The 14,118-nt window shown below is 37.8% G+C and overlaps 1 protein-coding gene across 1 annotated transcript in view; it reads right to left on the reverse strand.

The window, feature by feature from the left end:
• The window catches only part of ARL15 (ARF like GTPase 15), a 229,311-nt gene that overhangs the window by 122,935 nt on the left and 92,258 nt on the right, over positions 1-14,118 (reverse strand). The window contains exon 4 of the mRNA XM_082335856.1: positions 12,168-12,376. Coding sequence (XP_082191982.1) covers positions 12,168-12,376 — 209 coding nt within the window. The remainder of the gene's footprint in view (positions 1-12,167; positions 12,377-14,118) is intronic.

Below are 14,118 nucleotides of genomic sequence, written 5' to 3' on the forward strand. Positions count from 1 at the left end.
CCCAATGTTTCCTACAATATTGGTGACAGAGCATCTTTTCATTTACCGCTCTGAAGAGCTTTATTTTTCTGCCCTAGAGAGTAACTCAAATTTCAGTCTCTTACTTCCTTTAGCCTCAGCCACAAGTAAAGGCATATTTAGGAAAGAGGAACAAAGGTATCTAAATTGGAACAGAATATCTGGTAGTAGATTTGCAGTTAATACATGGTCTGTTGCAATGGTATTACTGCAACAGAACAAAGCTACAGGAAATCAAAGGAAAGAAATCCTTAAAATACTCAAATGTTTCATATGATTTCAGTAAATAATTTCCTAGCATTTATTACCACAGTAAGATAAGAAACAAAATGAGAATGTAAATGGTGTGATAATACATTATGAAAAAATATTGGAAAAAGTTTATAGAACAAACCTGTACTGACAGAGACACAGACAGGACAACTTAATTTTAAATAAATAACACAATTGTAGCAAATATATAACAATATATGCTGTAATACCAATTACCCTTTTCTACACGTGTGTGTGGATGAGATGAACAATTACTGCTTCATGTCAGACTGCTGTAATAGATTTTCTAAACATTTAAACTATTTTGAGGAAACATTTATGCTTATAAAGATTCTAGCATGACTAATGATATGCTGCAGTATCAACAAATCATCGTTAGAATAATGTCATTATATTCAAAACTCTGCTTCTAGTCTTAGGAAGACGATTGTTCCCAGATGCTAGAGAGTGGATAATTCATGTTTCTTCGGGGGTATGTCTGCATCTGCTGCTGAATCACTGCAAGAAGGGGATGGGAAAATGGTTTCCTCTTTTTGAACCAAATGTCATTATGCATCAGACAGAAGAGATTTCTGAAGAAATAATGGACACTGTTCTCAGCATACATCCCTACAGAAGAAGGCCTCCAATGGACTGCTTTAAGCAAAAACTCAGCAGTACACCGTCCTCATCCTCCCTGAACACCACTTTTGAACTTGCTGAACTCCCTTCCATTCTTCATTTCTGTTTCAACCCCAGATTGCTCTCTCCTCATCTTTTCTGCTTTATTACCAGTAAAGTCTTGGGACTTGGCAGAGAAAGACGTGCACGAGATTTGTCACCAGGTCCCTTCCATTCCTCCTGTTACTCCTTATCACTGGATTATCCCATTTGCAAAAACTACAATGTCCTGTCCAGCACTCAGCTCAAAACCTGGGAACAATCTTTGATTTTTGGCTTCCCTCACACCCACACAGCATCCAAGATTTCTCCAGAAGTATAACAGCTTGAAGGAATACCAGGGCAAAAAAAACAGTTCAGAACTGAGAATGCATAGGAAAGGATTTAATCTCACCTTATAATAGTAAGTCTCTCCTTCTTGGTCTTTGACAACTGCAGCTTTGTCCCAGTAACATGCATCCAGAACGCTAATGCAAAGATGATCCTTCCCCTATCATGTCACTTGGAAATACGTCATTGTTTTGTGAAGTCTCACATGTATGCCATCATCTCCATGTCCAGAGCGGTGTGGCTCATTCCCTTTCATAGGAATTTTGTGCTCACTCATCTAAAACAGTTTCAGCCTCTGATGGGCCAATGATCCATCAATTTCCAGTTTTGCTTTCCCGCATGTTACAGCTTATACTCAAGAGAAATTCCCCTCAAGCATCTTCAGAAATGCTGAGTTTGAAGAGGCATCAAAAGCATCCCAGACCCAAGCTGAACTCTAAGCACCCTCTATTTCATGCAGGTTTAAAGAAACTGCATACACATGCTCGCAGCAAGCTCTTCAAGATGTTGGAAATTACAGATAACATTAATCTATGTTACTTCACAGTGCAGGTAGTGCTGATACAGCTGAAACTTTTCTACTTTTGAGGCATGTAATTAAATTCCAACTTTAAATACCTACACGGATATGAAATCAATAGATTTTCTCCTGTTCAGTTATTCTTGAACCTCCCTGGCATGACCAATAAAGACGCTCATCATAATCTCCCATGCAGTGTGAGTATCTAACTCCCACAGAATGGACTGAGACCAGAAATTCATTTCATACACAGCATGCCTACTCTAATGTAATGTAGATTATGTGATCATAATCAACTTGAAAAACACTTTAAAAAATTTAATTCTGTTACATGGAGTACCAAATATAAATGATATAGAAAAAAGTTCAACTACAGAAAATGATCAGAGAGCCTCTTGCTTGGTGAATAGAAGGTTCACAATATAGTTAACTTCCCTTCAATCAATAAATTTATTTTAGCACTAAAGACATTCTAATGTTTTCTTTTTTTTTTTTTTTTAAATAAAGAGAAGGATATGTCCTCATCTTTTAAAAAGCAGCAGCTTGCATTCTTGCACTCAAGAATTCATTTTAATAAATATAAAAAGGATGTCTGAAAGGAAAACATATCCTACATCACTTATGCAATAGCAGAGTTTTCACAAACTTGATCCAGTGCTTTACTAAATACTTTTCCATTCTTTTTCATCTGATCCTTAGACCTTTTTTATAAAAATTGTAGAGTTGTATTTGGAAAGCAGTTATATAGCTACTATTTTGTTCCATTTGAAATAGTTATTTATTCTAAAAGAAACACATCTTCTCTTGCTCATGCAAAATGTCTCAAACAGTAATTAAATTTTTGAGCACTCAGGAATTCTTCTGAATAGCAGTATCACAGACATAGAGGCCCAAAAGGATCATAATGACCATGTAGTCAGATTTGTATCCAACAGGCCTGAGGATTTCATTTAATCCTCTACTAAAGCCCAGCAACTTTTGACCAAGCAAAAAAGGTTTCAGAATGAACTCTAAAAAGCTGCACTCTTCTCAGCTCCAGCAGTCTTTAATGAATACTACATAAGCATTCATAAGTATACAAATATTTATAGAAAACATTTACTACAAGATTAATACAGATTTTTGTATCTGAAAGTAGTTGAAAGTTTCTCTGATCACTTTGCTTTCTATTTATACAGATTATGTTCTACCTTCACAGTCACTATGTTTAGTTTAGCAAGTGCAACCCAACTCCTTCTCTTTGAATGACATTTTCTTTTTTCTTCCTTGGCTAGGAAGACAACAAGGACATTTGCTTTTCAAAGCACATAGTGAAAATAAATGCTTCTTTCATACCTCTCTCTCAACCCCAGTAAAAGTATTTGTACCTACTGCAGAACTTTCATTGGTAAGTAATAGGGAAAAATTATTTCCCAGAATTTTCTGTATAACCTTCCTCTATCAAGGTTCACTGTAGTGAGATAAGCAAAAAAAGGTAGGTGAGAAAGGTGGCAGGGAGAAAGGTCCAAGTGTCACTGGGTTTTAGAGTTCCACACCACCGGTTTTCTACACCAGTACCATTTCCACTCTCACCTTCCGCCCACCTCTTCTTTGTGCCTGTACACTAATTTATCCAATCATCTTGTGAGCTGAGTCTGTTTGAAAATAAGACCAGGAGGAAGGAGGGGAATAATTAAGTATTTTTTATGCCCAAACCAGTTCATCACATGGTCACACATGGTCACACAGTCAGACTGTCACACCTGAAGGATGGGATAGGCAAAGAGGCCAGCATGCAAGCCAATACTGCTGATAAAAGAAACACTCCAAGTACACCCATCTGTATACATATAAAACAACCATTTGCAGACACAAAAAGTGCTTTAAAAATCAAGTTACTGATGTCAAACCTATACACAGCAATATTCTTCAAAATCTACTCCAAAACACGCAGCTTTTTTGCAGAACTGTACTTAGCACCATTAGCTGCAAGGGCCATTCAAGAGATTTACTTCTCTAAGGACAGTTTGATGTCGTGAAACTGGTATATGTGGACAGTACTTCCACTCCTGTTTCTTGGCTATTCTACTCCTGTTCCTTCAGTTCCCTGTACATTATGCAATATGTGCACATTCGCAGGTGTGCTCAAGCATTTCTGTCTGTATCTTCAGGAGGATCATTCCAATTCAAAGTTTCTAGGGACACTCTTTCAACTGAGTTTCTTGCAGACTTACTTCTTTGTCAAGAGCAGGACTAGGAATTTACTCCTCAGAGATGTTAAATGGGCCACGTACATTGGTACAGCACAGTTATTTGCAAGCTGTATTATTCACCTAAAAATTATCAACAATTCCAATTCATCTTCTGATGTAATGAAAATATATTGGGGATTTTATCTACCATGGCTTTGTTTATTGTAAAACATACATAATTGAAACAGAAATCCATATAAAGAAAAAGCATGCTCACTGTTTGGATTCTTCATGTCACCTTTTTATAATATATATATAAAGGGATTTTCACAAAAAGTACAGCCATTCTAGATAGATTTATTTACAAGTCCTTAAAAAGACCTTACAATTCTTGTTTGGATCATCCTAATTTCTTCTTTGCTCACCATTATTTTCTCCCATGCAAGTGAATCAAAGAGAACAGACAAATCCAGCTTCTTCCAAGATTTTTGGTTTCTCATTTTAATTTCTTTATATGGTCACTTGCATTTTGCAGTAATAAATACTTACTACTGAACTTGCTATTAGTATGATCATTCTAACTATGCAATGATTAAAGCAAACACTACCTGCTAAATATTTATATTGAACACAGTCCTGCAACTGTATGAAATTGTTCTGTTGTTCACATCTAGCTAGGATGTGGATTTAAATTGTTTATTATTTTAGATTGTATTTTATTTACATTATTTTATTTTAGGATCTTTCTATATCTAAATCATCTTCCTAACAGGTCTGAAGAAATTCTTTAATCAGAATGGGACTTCCTATGAGACATGTAAATAGGACTTATTTCTGCATTGTTCTAAACATGGCAAAACTAATATTTCCTTAACATCAGATTAATAATGTCCTCCTCTCCTGCAAATGCGTTCATAACTGAAGTCTGACAAATAACTCCTCTGTTCCCACAAAGGCCACAGTTGTGAAGGAAGCAGCCAATACTCAAAATAGCAGAGTCCAGCTCCAAAACAATCTTCAAATATCAGGGGATACACCTTGGACGAGAAGAAGTATTTGCAGTGAGGGGATTGAAAATATTAAGGTTATTAAGGTCACTATGATCTCAAAACAGGGTAGGAATCCATATTTTGGCTATTTGCTGCAGTAATCTGAAGATAAATCATTTCAGAAACAGTTTCTTAAGGAACCAAAAATCTGTCCCTGATTTAACTTTGCTATGGATGTCCCTGTCATAAAGTATACAGATTTGCAACAGCTGGTCTTTAAGAATTCAGATAGGTGAACTAATTTGAGAGGCTCGACCGGGGTGAGGACAGGCCAGACTGCAGAGAGCACTTCCATTTTCACTCTCGGTTTCGGGCTAAGTTTTTGTAGTCCCTGCTGCTGGAGGTATTATCTGCTCAAACTGTTAGGTGCTGTTAGGTGAGATACTGCATGCTCTCTAAAGCTAAACCTCCTCACGTGTCACTGTTCAACGCAGTTTTTCACATTGTTAGTAATAATGTCTGTAACTGGTATGTTGAAAGGTTTTCCAAAAAGAATCCGTTTTCCCGTAACTAACAGAAACTACAAAAGGCATGAAGTATGGCAAAATAGTATGAAGACACCAAACTAAAAAGAAGTAATTACATCCTGGAACTAAGCCTGTCATATGCAGCCAACTCAGACTGTAAAGCATCAGCAGGTCCAGAGAGCACCGTTTCTGGAGCACTCCTGCTCCCCAGCACCAGTAAGAGTCTCTGCAGATGCTGACAAACTTGGACATTCTCCTGCAATCGTTAGTTAGCTTTAAGACACTTAAGACATCAAGAAGACATCGTTTATCCACAAAATTATTTCCAGACATAAACAACAGAGAAGAAACTGGCAGAGTAACAGATATTAGCCCTCACATCCCTAAGATGGCTCTTTTTCACAGGGAGAGCCACCCTCCACTTTTCTGCTAGCAGAAAACTAAATTAAACACTGTCCACGATTCAAAACCCAAATGCCTTAGAATATTCTCAAATGGGTAAGTGCATCACAATCTATGTAAACATAGGATCAACCTTTCACACTTGCTTTTGAAAATATTGTTTGTAGTTCAAAGATATTTTTAATCTTGCTCTATTGAAGAAAAAAGGGAAAGACTTTCCTCTGGAGTTTCAGATGCCTATCAGTACCACATCTTTAAAGTAAGATCTTGTATGCAAGAGAAAAAAAGCATTTGTAATTGGCACATTACATAACCTTTTCACACTTTTTTTCCTGACAACAATATTTTAAAAGATAATATAATTTTAAAATACACTGAGAAAACTTTTGATTCACTGTTTACTAGTAAGTCTATATTAAAAAGTTCTAGCATTTTTTAAAATGGGAATTTAGAACATATCTTCAATGATTTCCCCTGGTACAGGTTGTCAACAATTTATATATATGAAAGAAATTTATTAATTGCCTGCATTTTTGGATAACTAAAAGAAAACCTACCAAAAGCTTATACTCTATGAATGTCTTCACATATATGATCTTAGAATATAACAGTTCAGCTGGAAGGGACCTACAATGATCATAGAATGACAGAATCATTCAGGTTGGAAAAGACCTCTGAGATCATCGAGTAACTGTTAACCTAACTGCCAGGTCCACATCTACACTATGTCCCTAAGCACTACATCCACACATTTTTTGAACACTTCCAGGGACTGTGATTGCACCACTTCCCTGAGCAGTCTGTTCCAATGCTTGACCACCCTCTCGGTGAACAAGTTTTTCCTAATATCCAACCTAAACCTCCCCCGGCACAACTTGAGGACATGTCCTCTTGTCCTATCGCTTGCTACTTGGGAGAAAAGGCTGACCCCCACCTCGCTACAACCTCCTGTCAGGTAGTCGTAGAGAGCAATAAGGTCTCCCCTCAGCCTCCTCTTCTCCAGGCTAAACAACCCCAGCTCCCTCAGCCGCTCCTCATAAGACTTGTGCTCCAGACTCTTCACCAGCTTCGTTGCCCTTCTCTGGACACCCTCCAGCACCTCCATGTCCTTCTTGTAGTGAGGGGCCCAAAACTGAACACAGTACTTGAGGTGCGGCCTCACCAGTGCTGAGTACAGGGGCACTATCCCCTCCCTGGTCCTGCTGACCACGCTATTCTGGATACAAGCCAGGATGCTATTGGCCTTTTTGGCCACCTGGGCACACTGCTGGCTCATGTTCAGGCGGCTGTCAGCCAACACCCCCAGCTCCTTTTCCGCCAAGCAGCTCTCCAGCCACTTTTCCCCAAGCCTGTAGCACTGCATGGGGTTGTTGTGACCCAAGTGCAGGACCCGGCACTTGGCCTTGTTGAACCTCATGCAGTTGGCCTCAGCCCATTGATCCAGCCTGTGCAGATCCCTCTGCAGGGCCTTCCTACCCTCCAGCAGATCGACACTTCCACCCAACTTGGTGTCATCTGCAAACTTACTGAGGGTGCACTCAATCCCCTCATCCAGATCATCGATAAAGATATTGAACAGGACCAGCCCCAATACTAAGCCCTGGGGAACACAACTCGTGACTGGTCGCCAACTGGATTAGACTCCATTCACCACCATTCTCTGAGTTTGGCCATTCAGCCAGTTTTTTATCCAGCGCAGAGTGCACTTATCCAAGCCATGAGCAGCCAGTTTCTCCAGGAGAATGCTGTAGGAGACAGTGTCAAAAGGCTTTACTAAAGTCCAGGTAGACAAAATCCACAGCCTTTCCCTCATCCACCAAGAGGGTCACCTTGTCATAGAAGGAGATCAGGTTAGTCAAGCAGGACCTGCCCTTCATGAACCCATGCTGGCTGGGCCTGATCCCCTGATTGTCCCACACATGCCGTGTGATGGCACTCAGGATGATCTGCTCCACGACTTTCCCCAGCACCAAGGTCAGGCCTGACAGGCCTGTAGTTCCCTGGATCCTCCCTCCAACCGTTCTCGTAGATGGGTGTCACTAGCTAACTTAATTAACTAATGATCATCTAGTCCAACTGGAATCTTGACAACAGCCTTAAATATAAAACCCAAAGAAACTCCCCAAAACCAACATGCTGCCAAACATGTAGCTGCTTCACCATTGAACTGGCAAAGCTTCACGGTTTGATTGTGTCTCTCCTCCTACATGGCTTCCAGAAGGCCTCAACAGATTCAGATGCATGTTGGCTCAGCATAGCTTGTTCCTAAAATACAGTGGCTATGGACAACTTGCAACGTGTCCTATCTGCGACTTCTAAATATTGCTCTGATCTGGGAGGAAAGGGACTCTCAGTTTGTGTACTGGTTCAAATCACAGCAATCCACTGCAATATCCAGCTTCCAATATTATTACATGAAGTAGCATACATTCCAAAATAAAAATCAACAAGTTGGTAATCATAGTAATGCTGCTGTTCCTTTGCAAAGCAATTTACAGTGCTTTTATCACCATAAATCTCCTGCAATATTTTAAGCCTGTAACAGAAATCTGACTAATCAAAAACACTTGTTATAATCAAAAGCACTTTTGTGATGGAAAACCAAAAGCATACTGCAATCAAAAGTAAGATACTTATTAAGAAAATGTATAATAAGGTACACTGTTTTAGAATTGCATCCTGTATTTTGGAAACAGTGGCTAAACTGATATTCCACCATCTTCCCATCTGCTGAGTAACTAAATTTATTTTTCACTTGTAACTATTTTTATTTACCAATTCAGGAGGTTTCCAAAACGGCAGTCAGAACTGACTTACATATGATTAATTCTTCATTATTGCTGTCTTAATCTAAAATAAGGTTATTTTGCAGTATACCTACTGACTCAAATAGGATTGCCTGAGTTTCACAGTCTGGTGAACACACCCAGTCTTTATTTCAGCATGGCTCGGTTGAAATCACTTAGCAGGTATTTGAAAACACTTAAATATGTGCTACTGTCACAGGGACAACAAAACATCTCACAATTATCTTTGACATGGGAACATGGAATGAACATCATAGAAGCTGACATCGTAAGAGAAATACGAAGCACAATATTTAAAATGACATCTTCATTTGTAGTTTCTAGAATGAAATGTCAAATTTACTTTCTTGATTTAATTTTAAAATCAAAAAAACTATGAAACAGCCAGCCAGCAACTGAACACAGGAAAAAAGAATTACATTTACTGATTAGTATTTCAACTTAGCTTCTCCTGTAATTTTTTCTGATCACTTCAATAATATGAAGTATATTCTCCAATCATGCCTGCAAAATGAATTAGGTTAAATTACATTAAATAATTAAACAAGTTATTTGGATATTCTTACAAATAGATATTACAGTTCTGAACTGAACTATTCATGACTTTGCTTAACACTTACAGCATGCAGCTTCTACAATATCATTTCTACCTAAGCAATGCATGGAGAAAACACATTAAAATAAAATATAAAAAATTGAACTGAAGCAACTGCACTTCCCAACAATAAATACAACTAACATCTGTTGCACAAACTGCTTGGCACTTGTACAGTTTTGTGAAGGATTTCTGTTGTAGATAAATATTTTTCTACAATTCCTATTACACACCACTCAACTCAGACATTTTCTTTAATTATACTCCAAGGGGTCCTTTCATATCCATTAAAGAAAGGCAATTTGTTGCCTAAAAGAATGCATACATACTTCTAAATTTCAACTGTGATTCATCTGTCTTCTGACACATAAAAAAGCAAGGAAACACCTATAATTAATGGACTTAGTTCTGCAAAAATGTCTTACAAAACTCAATGCTGAACACATTATTTTTGTTAAATCTTTAAATATGCCTTTTTTCAAAGAAGGAACGGATTTATGATTCAGCATTTTACTTTCATTTCACATCTCAATAATGAGGACAACAGCACAGAAAAGCCTTTAGGAAAGCAAGAACTTGCCACTTGAACATCGGCAAAATTGACCGAATAAGGCTCCCACTTTGCATACACAAGAAGCACAAGACATCATTTCTTCAGGGACAAAGTACAACTTTGTGACATTCTCCTTCATTTTTTTTTAAATTTTGTTTTCCACTATTCTTAAGTAAAGAATTTCAAAGACATACACTGAGCTCTTGATATAGGGGTTTTTTTCTGAAAATATGCATAAGCTGTGGACATTTAACAAAATTCCTGTAGTCAGCATTTCATACAGACTCAAAGTAGCAATCAAGACTTCTTTGCTATGATAATATACCGAAAGATTTTTTTTTTAAAAGAGCATGCAGTAGAAACATATTTAAATGCTATTGTAAGCATATAAAGATATACTGCTCTACTGAGATATCAAGCAATTGGTAATGATGGATGAGGAGAAAAAGAGGGTACTGCCAATAAAAGAGAAGAAATGCTAACTCTAAATACACAAAAGATTCATTTCAGGCCCAAAAGTCTATCCACATGGGCTCAACTGCAAAATGGAGAGCTACATACATAATTTGCTGTAAAGCAAACTAACCAGCATTGATTGTATTCACTATTCTTATGAAACCGGACAAGGAATATTTCTTAAATGATATCTATAATCAAAATCCTCAATTAACTTTAAACTAAATTTGGCCATTTTAAAAAGGAAAAAAGTAGTAAAATAAAAAATACTTAAATCATGTGAAAAAAGCATTTCTGTTGATCAAAACTGTAATCTGTATTGCTCTATGAAAAAAGTAAAAATCAAAACACCTTGGGTATATTTGCATGAGTGAAATTAAACCAGTTGTGTCTCAGTATATTGTCATTTTTCAAGTGGAAGGTTTAGGAATACATGCTTTGCTTTTACATTGCACAGTAAACTAGAAGAAATTAATAAACTGATACATAAAAATCCATATTACATTTCCTTTAAATATTCATTACTTCTTCCTATATCTGTTTTTAGATGAACAAGACCTAGAACTTCTAGATTCTGTCCCTGCATCATTTCAGTTTACCTTTTTATGTAACTTGATACACTAAATCCAAATTCCCTTTTTTTGGTTCCCCTAAGCACGGATTCTTGGAGGAAAGGACCAACAATTTAATAAAACATTTTACAGTGTACCTTACACAGTTCTCATTTATTCTCTTCCTCTCATATTAAAAACATCACTATACTCCAGTCACATTTACACTTCTTCTTAACACATAATAAGCTTAACTTTTTGTCCTCTATTTCTTTTGGCTAAGAAAGGAGGCATAAATAGCAATAAAGCAGTACAGAAAGTACATACAACTATACTTCACAAATAGCAGTTATCCTACAGATCAGTAAGTTGTGCATTGAACTGAATTGGCATTCTTCAGAAAGATCATATTTTAGACAAAGAAAACAACACATTTAAATGCAAAGCAGCAACACAGTAAGGTGCTGAAACAGTTTTCACTCTGCTGTAATAAAAAATGCCACTCACAGAACAAACAGGAGATTTCACATACAATCTTTAATAGGAAGAGTCCTTTATATGACATTCATTAACAGAATGACACAACCAAATTAGAACTTCTTCCTACAACTTCAGAAGAGTAAGTAGAGCTTCTCATGAAGAATCTGTAACTTTCAGCATTTCTTCAAAGGTATGTGACACGATAGGAATGTAGGTGAGAAAAATTTTTCAGAAACTTAAGAGCAAAAGGTACACTGAATAGAACACATATAATTTACTATGTGATAGCTACAAATTAGACAAAGACATTACTCCTTAAAATAAGAAAATCAGAACAAGTTAAGGACTTCAGAACAGGAATTGCAACTCTGCCCTCATATCAGTACATAGCAGTTCAGAAAAAAAGCTTTTTCATAAAAGACAACCTATGGCTGCAATCTATTGCTTTAAGCAGTTGCAAAGAATGGACTAATGGGGTAGTGCACGATTAAAACTAATAGCAAATAAAAAAACAAGCTAAACAAAAAATCACTGTCCCAGCAGCTTTTGATAAGAGTAGTTTAAAACCGTCTTTTCTCCCTTAAGCAAACTATGGTGAAAGCAGGAGAACTGTTTGTATCCAAGTATTACTTGTCTGTTTTCCAGAACAACTAAGCCTGTATAGAGTGCATTGGAAGAAGTTCTTAGGGGCTGGGACTGTTCGTGGTCTGCATATTTACAGCAAAGAGTAACTGAGGCCAGTCCTTAACTAGGATGTCAGGGTAATAAGTAATACTAGGTCAGTGGTGCGCAGACAGTAAATACAAACAGGCAAAATGCTGCCATGTTAACATACCTCTTGTACGGAGCGAGCTGCTGGCTTGTCTTGATGATTGGCCAGTATTAAAAACGGCAAAGTACATAACTGTGGGTGCTGGAGAGCAGAATGCAGTTCATTCCTAGCAGTTTCTAGATCATCTTCAGAGGAGGCACTGTCTAATACAAATATTACCCCTTGGGATCCTTGGTAGTAACGACTCCAGTATTTCCTGATATTGTCAGCCCCTTTCAAGACAATAATAAGAACTAATTAAAACAAGAATAATTAAAAAGATTTAACACTTGTATCTGAAAATAACTCTTCTACTTAGAACAATCAAAGCAATGGACTAAATTTTCTTTCCTAAATAATCATTGAAAGAATAAAAAGGAAAAAAGCAACCGCAAATCCAGCACATATACAAATGTCATATTAACATTGTTTAAATAAGGAAGGAATTTGACTGAATGCAGTTTTCATCCCTGAAAGTTTCTTCTCCATTAATGAGTATTGGCAGAACTACCATGCTTCCAGTGCCATACAGTCTAATCCTATACCTTCACACTAAAATATGTTAGCACTAAGATCTAAACCTTTGCCATTCTTTTTTACTTAGCCCTGCAGCTCCTTGCCGCAACCTGTAGCTTCTGTCATGGCAGTTGCTCACTTCTAAGCATGATAAGGTCTTTCAGTTCATCTCCAAAGCACCAGGCAAACACTTCATAATTAGGGAAAAAAGGTGTCAGCAAAGCCTATTAACGTAATTAGACACCTAATGAGGAGAATGGTGATACAATAGTGAGTTGAACAGTGAATGAGGAGCTATGGTGACAACATGCAAAGGCATTCATTTCAACTACTTTTGCCCTGTCAGCCACACTAAGGATTCTGGAAGAGTCCAACAGTGGACACATGAGTGACTGTACAGGCTTATGTGCCACAGTGATTTTTAGGACACAGTTCAGCACCACTCAGCCATCTCAACAGAAGCCAAGCCATAAGGTTATCTACAGAAAGCTTTTGTCTCCCCTGGAGAGAAGCATATGTTGTAACATTGAGGTAGGAAAAAAAAAATTTGTATTTGACAGCTGTCAAACTATCTAAACTATGATTTGGATATGGGCTATTCTTTGTATGTCTGAATCTGGCACTACACTCATGGGGACTAACACTAAGAAGTGAACAGCAGGAGCAATACTCTAGTAGAAAACTTGACATGTCTACAAGACAGTGATTTGCAGAAATGTGCTGAAGGTAACCTTTACAGACACTTTTCTTACTTTGAGATAGGGAGAAGTGAACTTTAATGTAGACACAAATACCAAGTGCTGATAATGATAAAACTCCATTTTTTAAGTGAAACAAAACTACACAAAAGTTCTGGGCAATATGTAGGCACAAAATGAGAATTTAATGCAAGATAATTACTCTAACATTGATATGATGCTTTCCATAGGGCACAAGAGCTCTTGATCTCCAGGTGCAGGAAATCAAGCAAGGAAGGGAAGAGGCCGACATGGCTGAGCCATGACCTGTGGGTCAAACTAAAGGGCAAGAAGAGATTGCACAGGCAGTGGAAGAAGGGACTGGTGTCTTGGGAAGAGTACAGGGATGCTGCCCGGTTGTGTAAGGACAGGATCAGGAAGGCCAAGGCTCAGCTGGAGCCGAACCTGGCGAGGGATGTGAAAAATAATAAGAAGGACTTCTACAGGTACATTAACCAGAAAAGGAAGGTTAAGGAAAGCGTACCCTCTCTGATGAGCAGTAGTGGCGAGCTGATAACAACAGACCAGGAGAAGGCTGAGGTACTCAACAACTTTTTTGCCTCAGACTTCACTGGCAATCACCCTCCTCACACCTTCCGAGTCAATGGGCCACTTGATGGGGATCGGGAGGACAGAGGTCCTCCCACTGTAAGTGAAGATCAGGTTCATGACCACCTGAGGAACCTGAACATACATAAGTCTATGGGGACCGATGAGATGCA

Source organism: Platalea leucorodia (assembly GCF_965183815.1).
Source record: "Platalea leucorodia genome assembly, chromosome: Z".
Classification (NCBI taxonomy): domain Eukaryota; kingdom Metazoa; phylum Chordata; class Aves; order Pelecaniformes; family Threskiornithidae; genus Platalea; species Platalea leucorodia.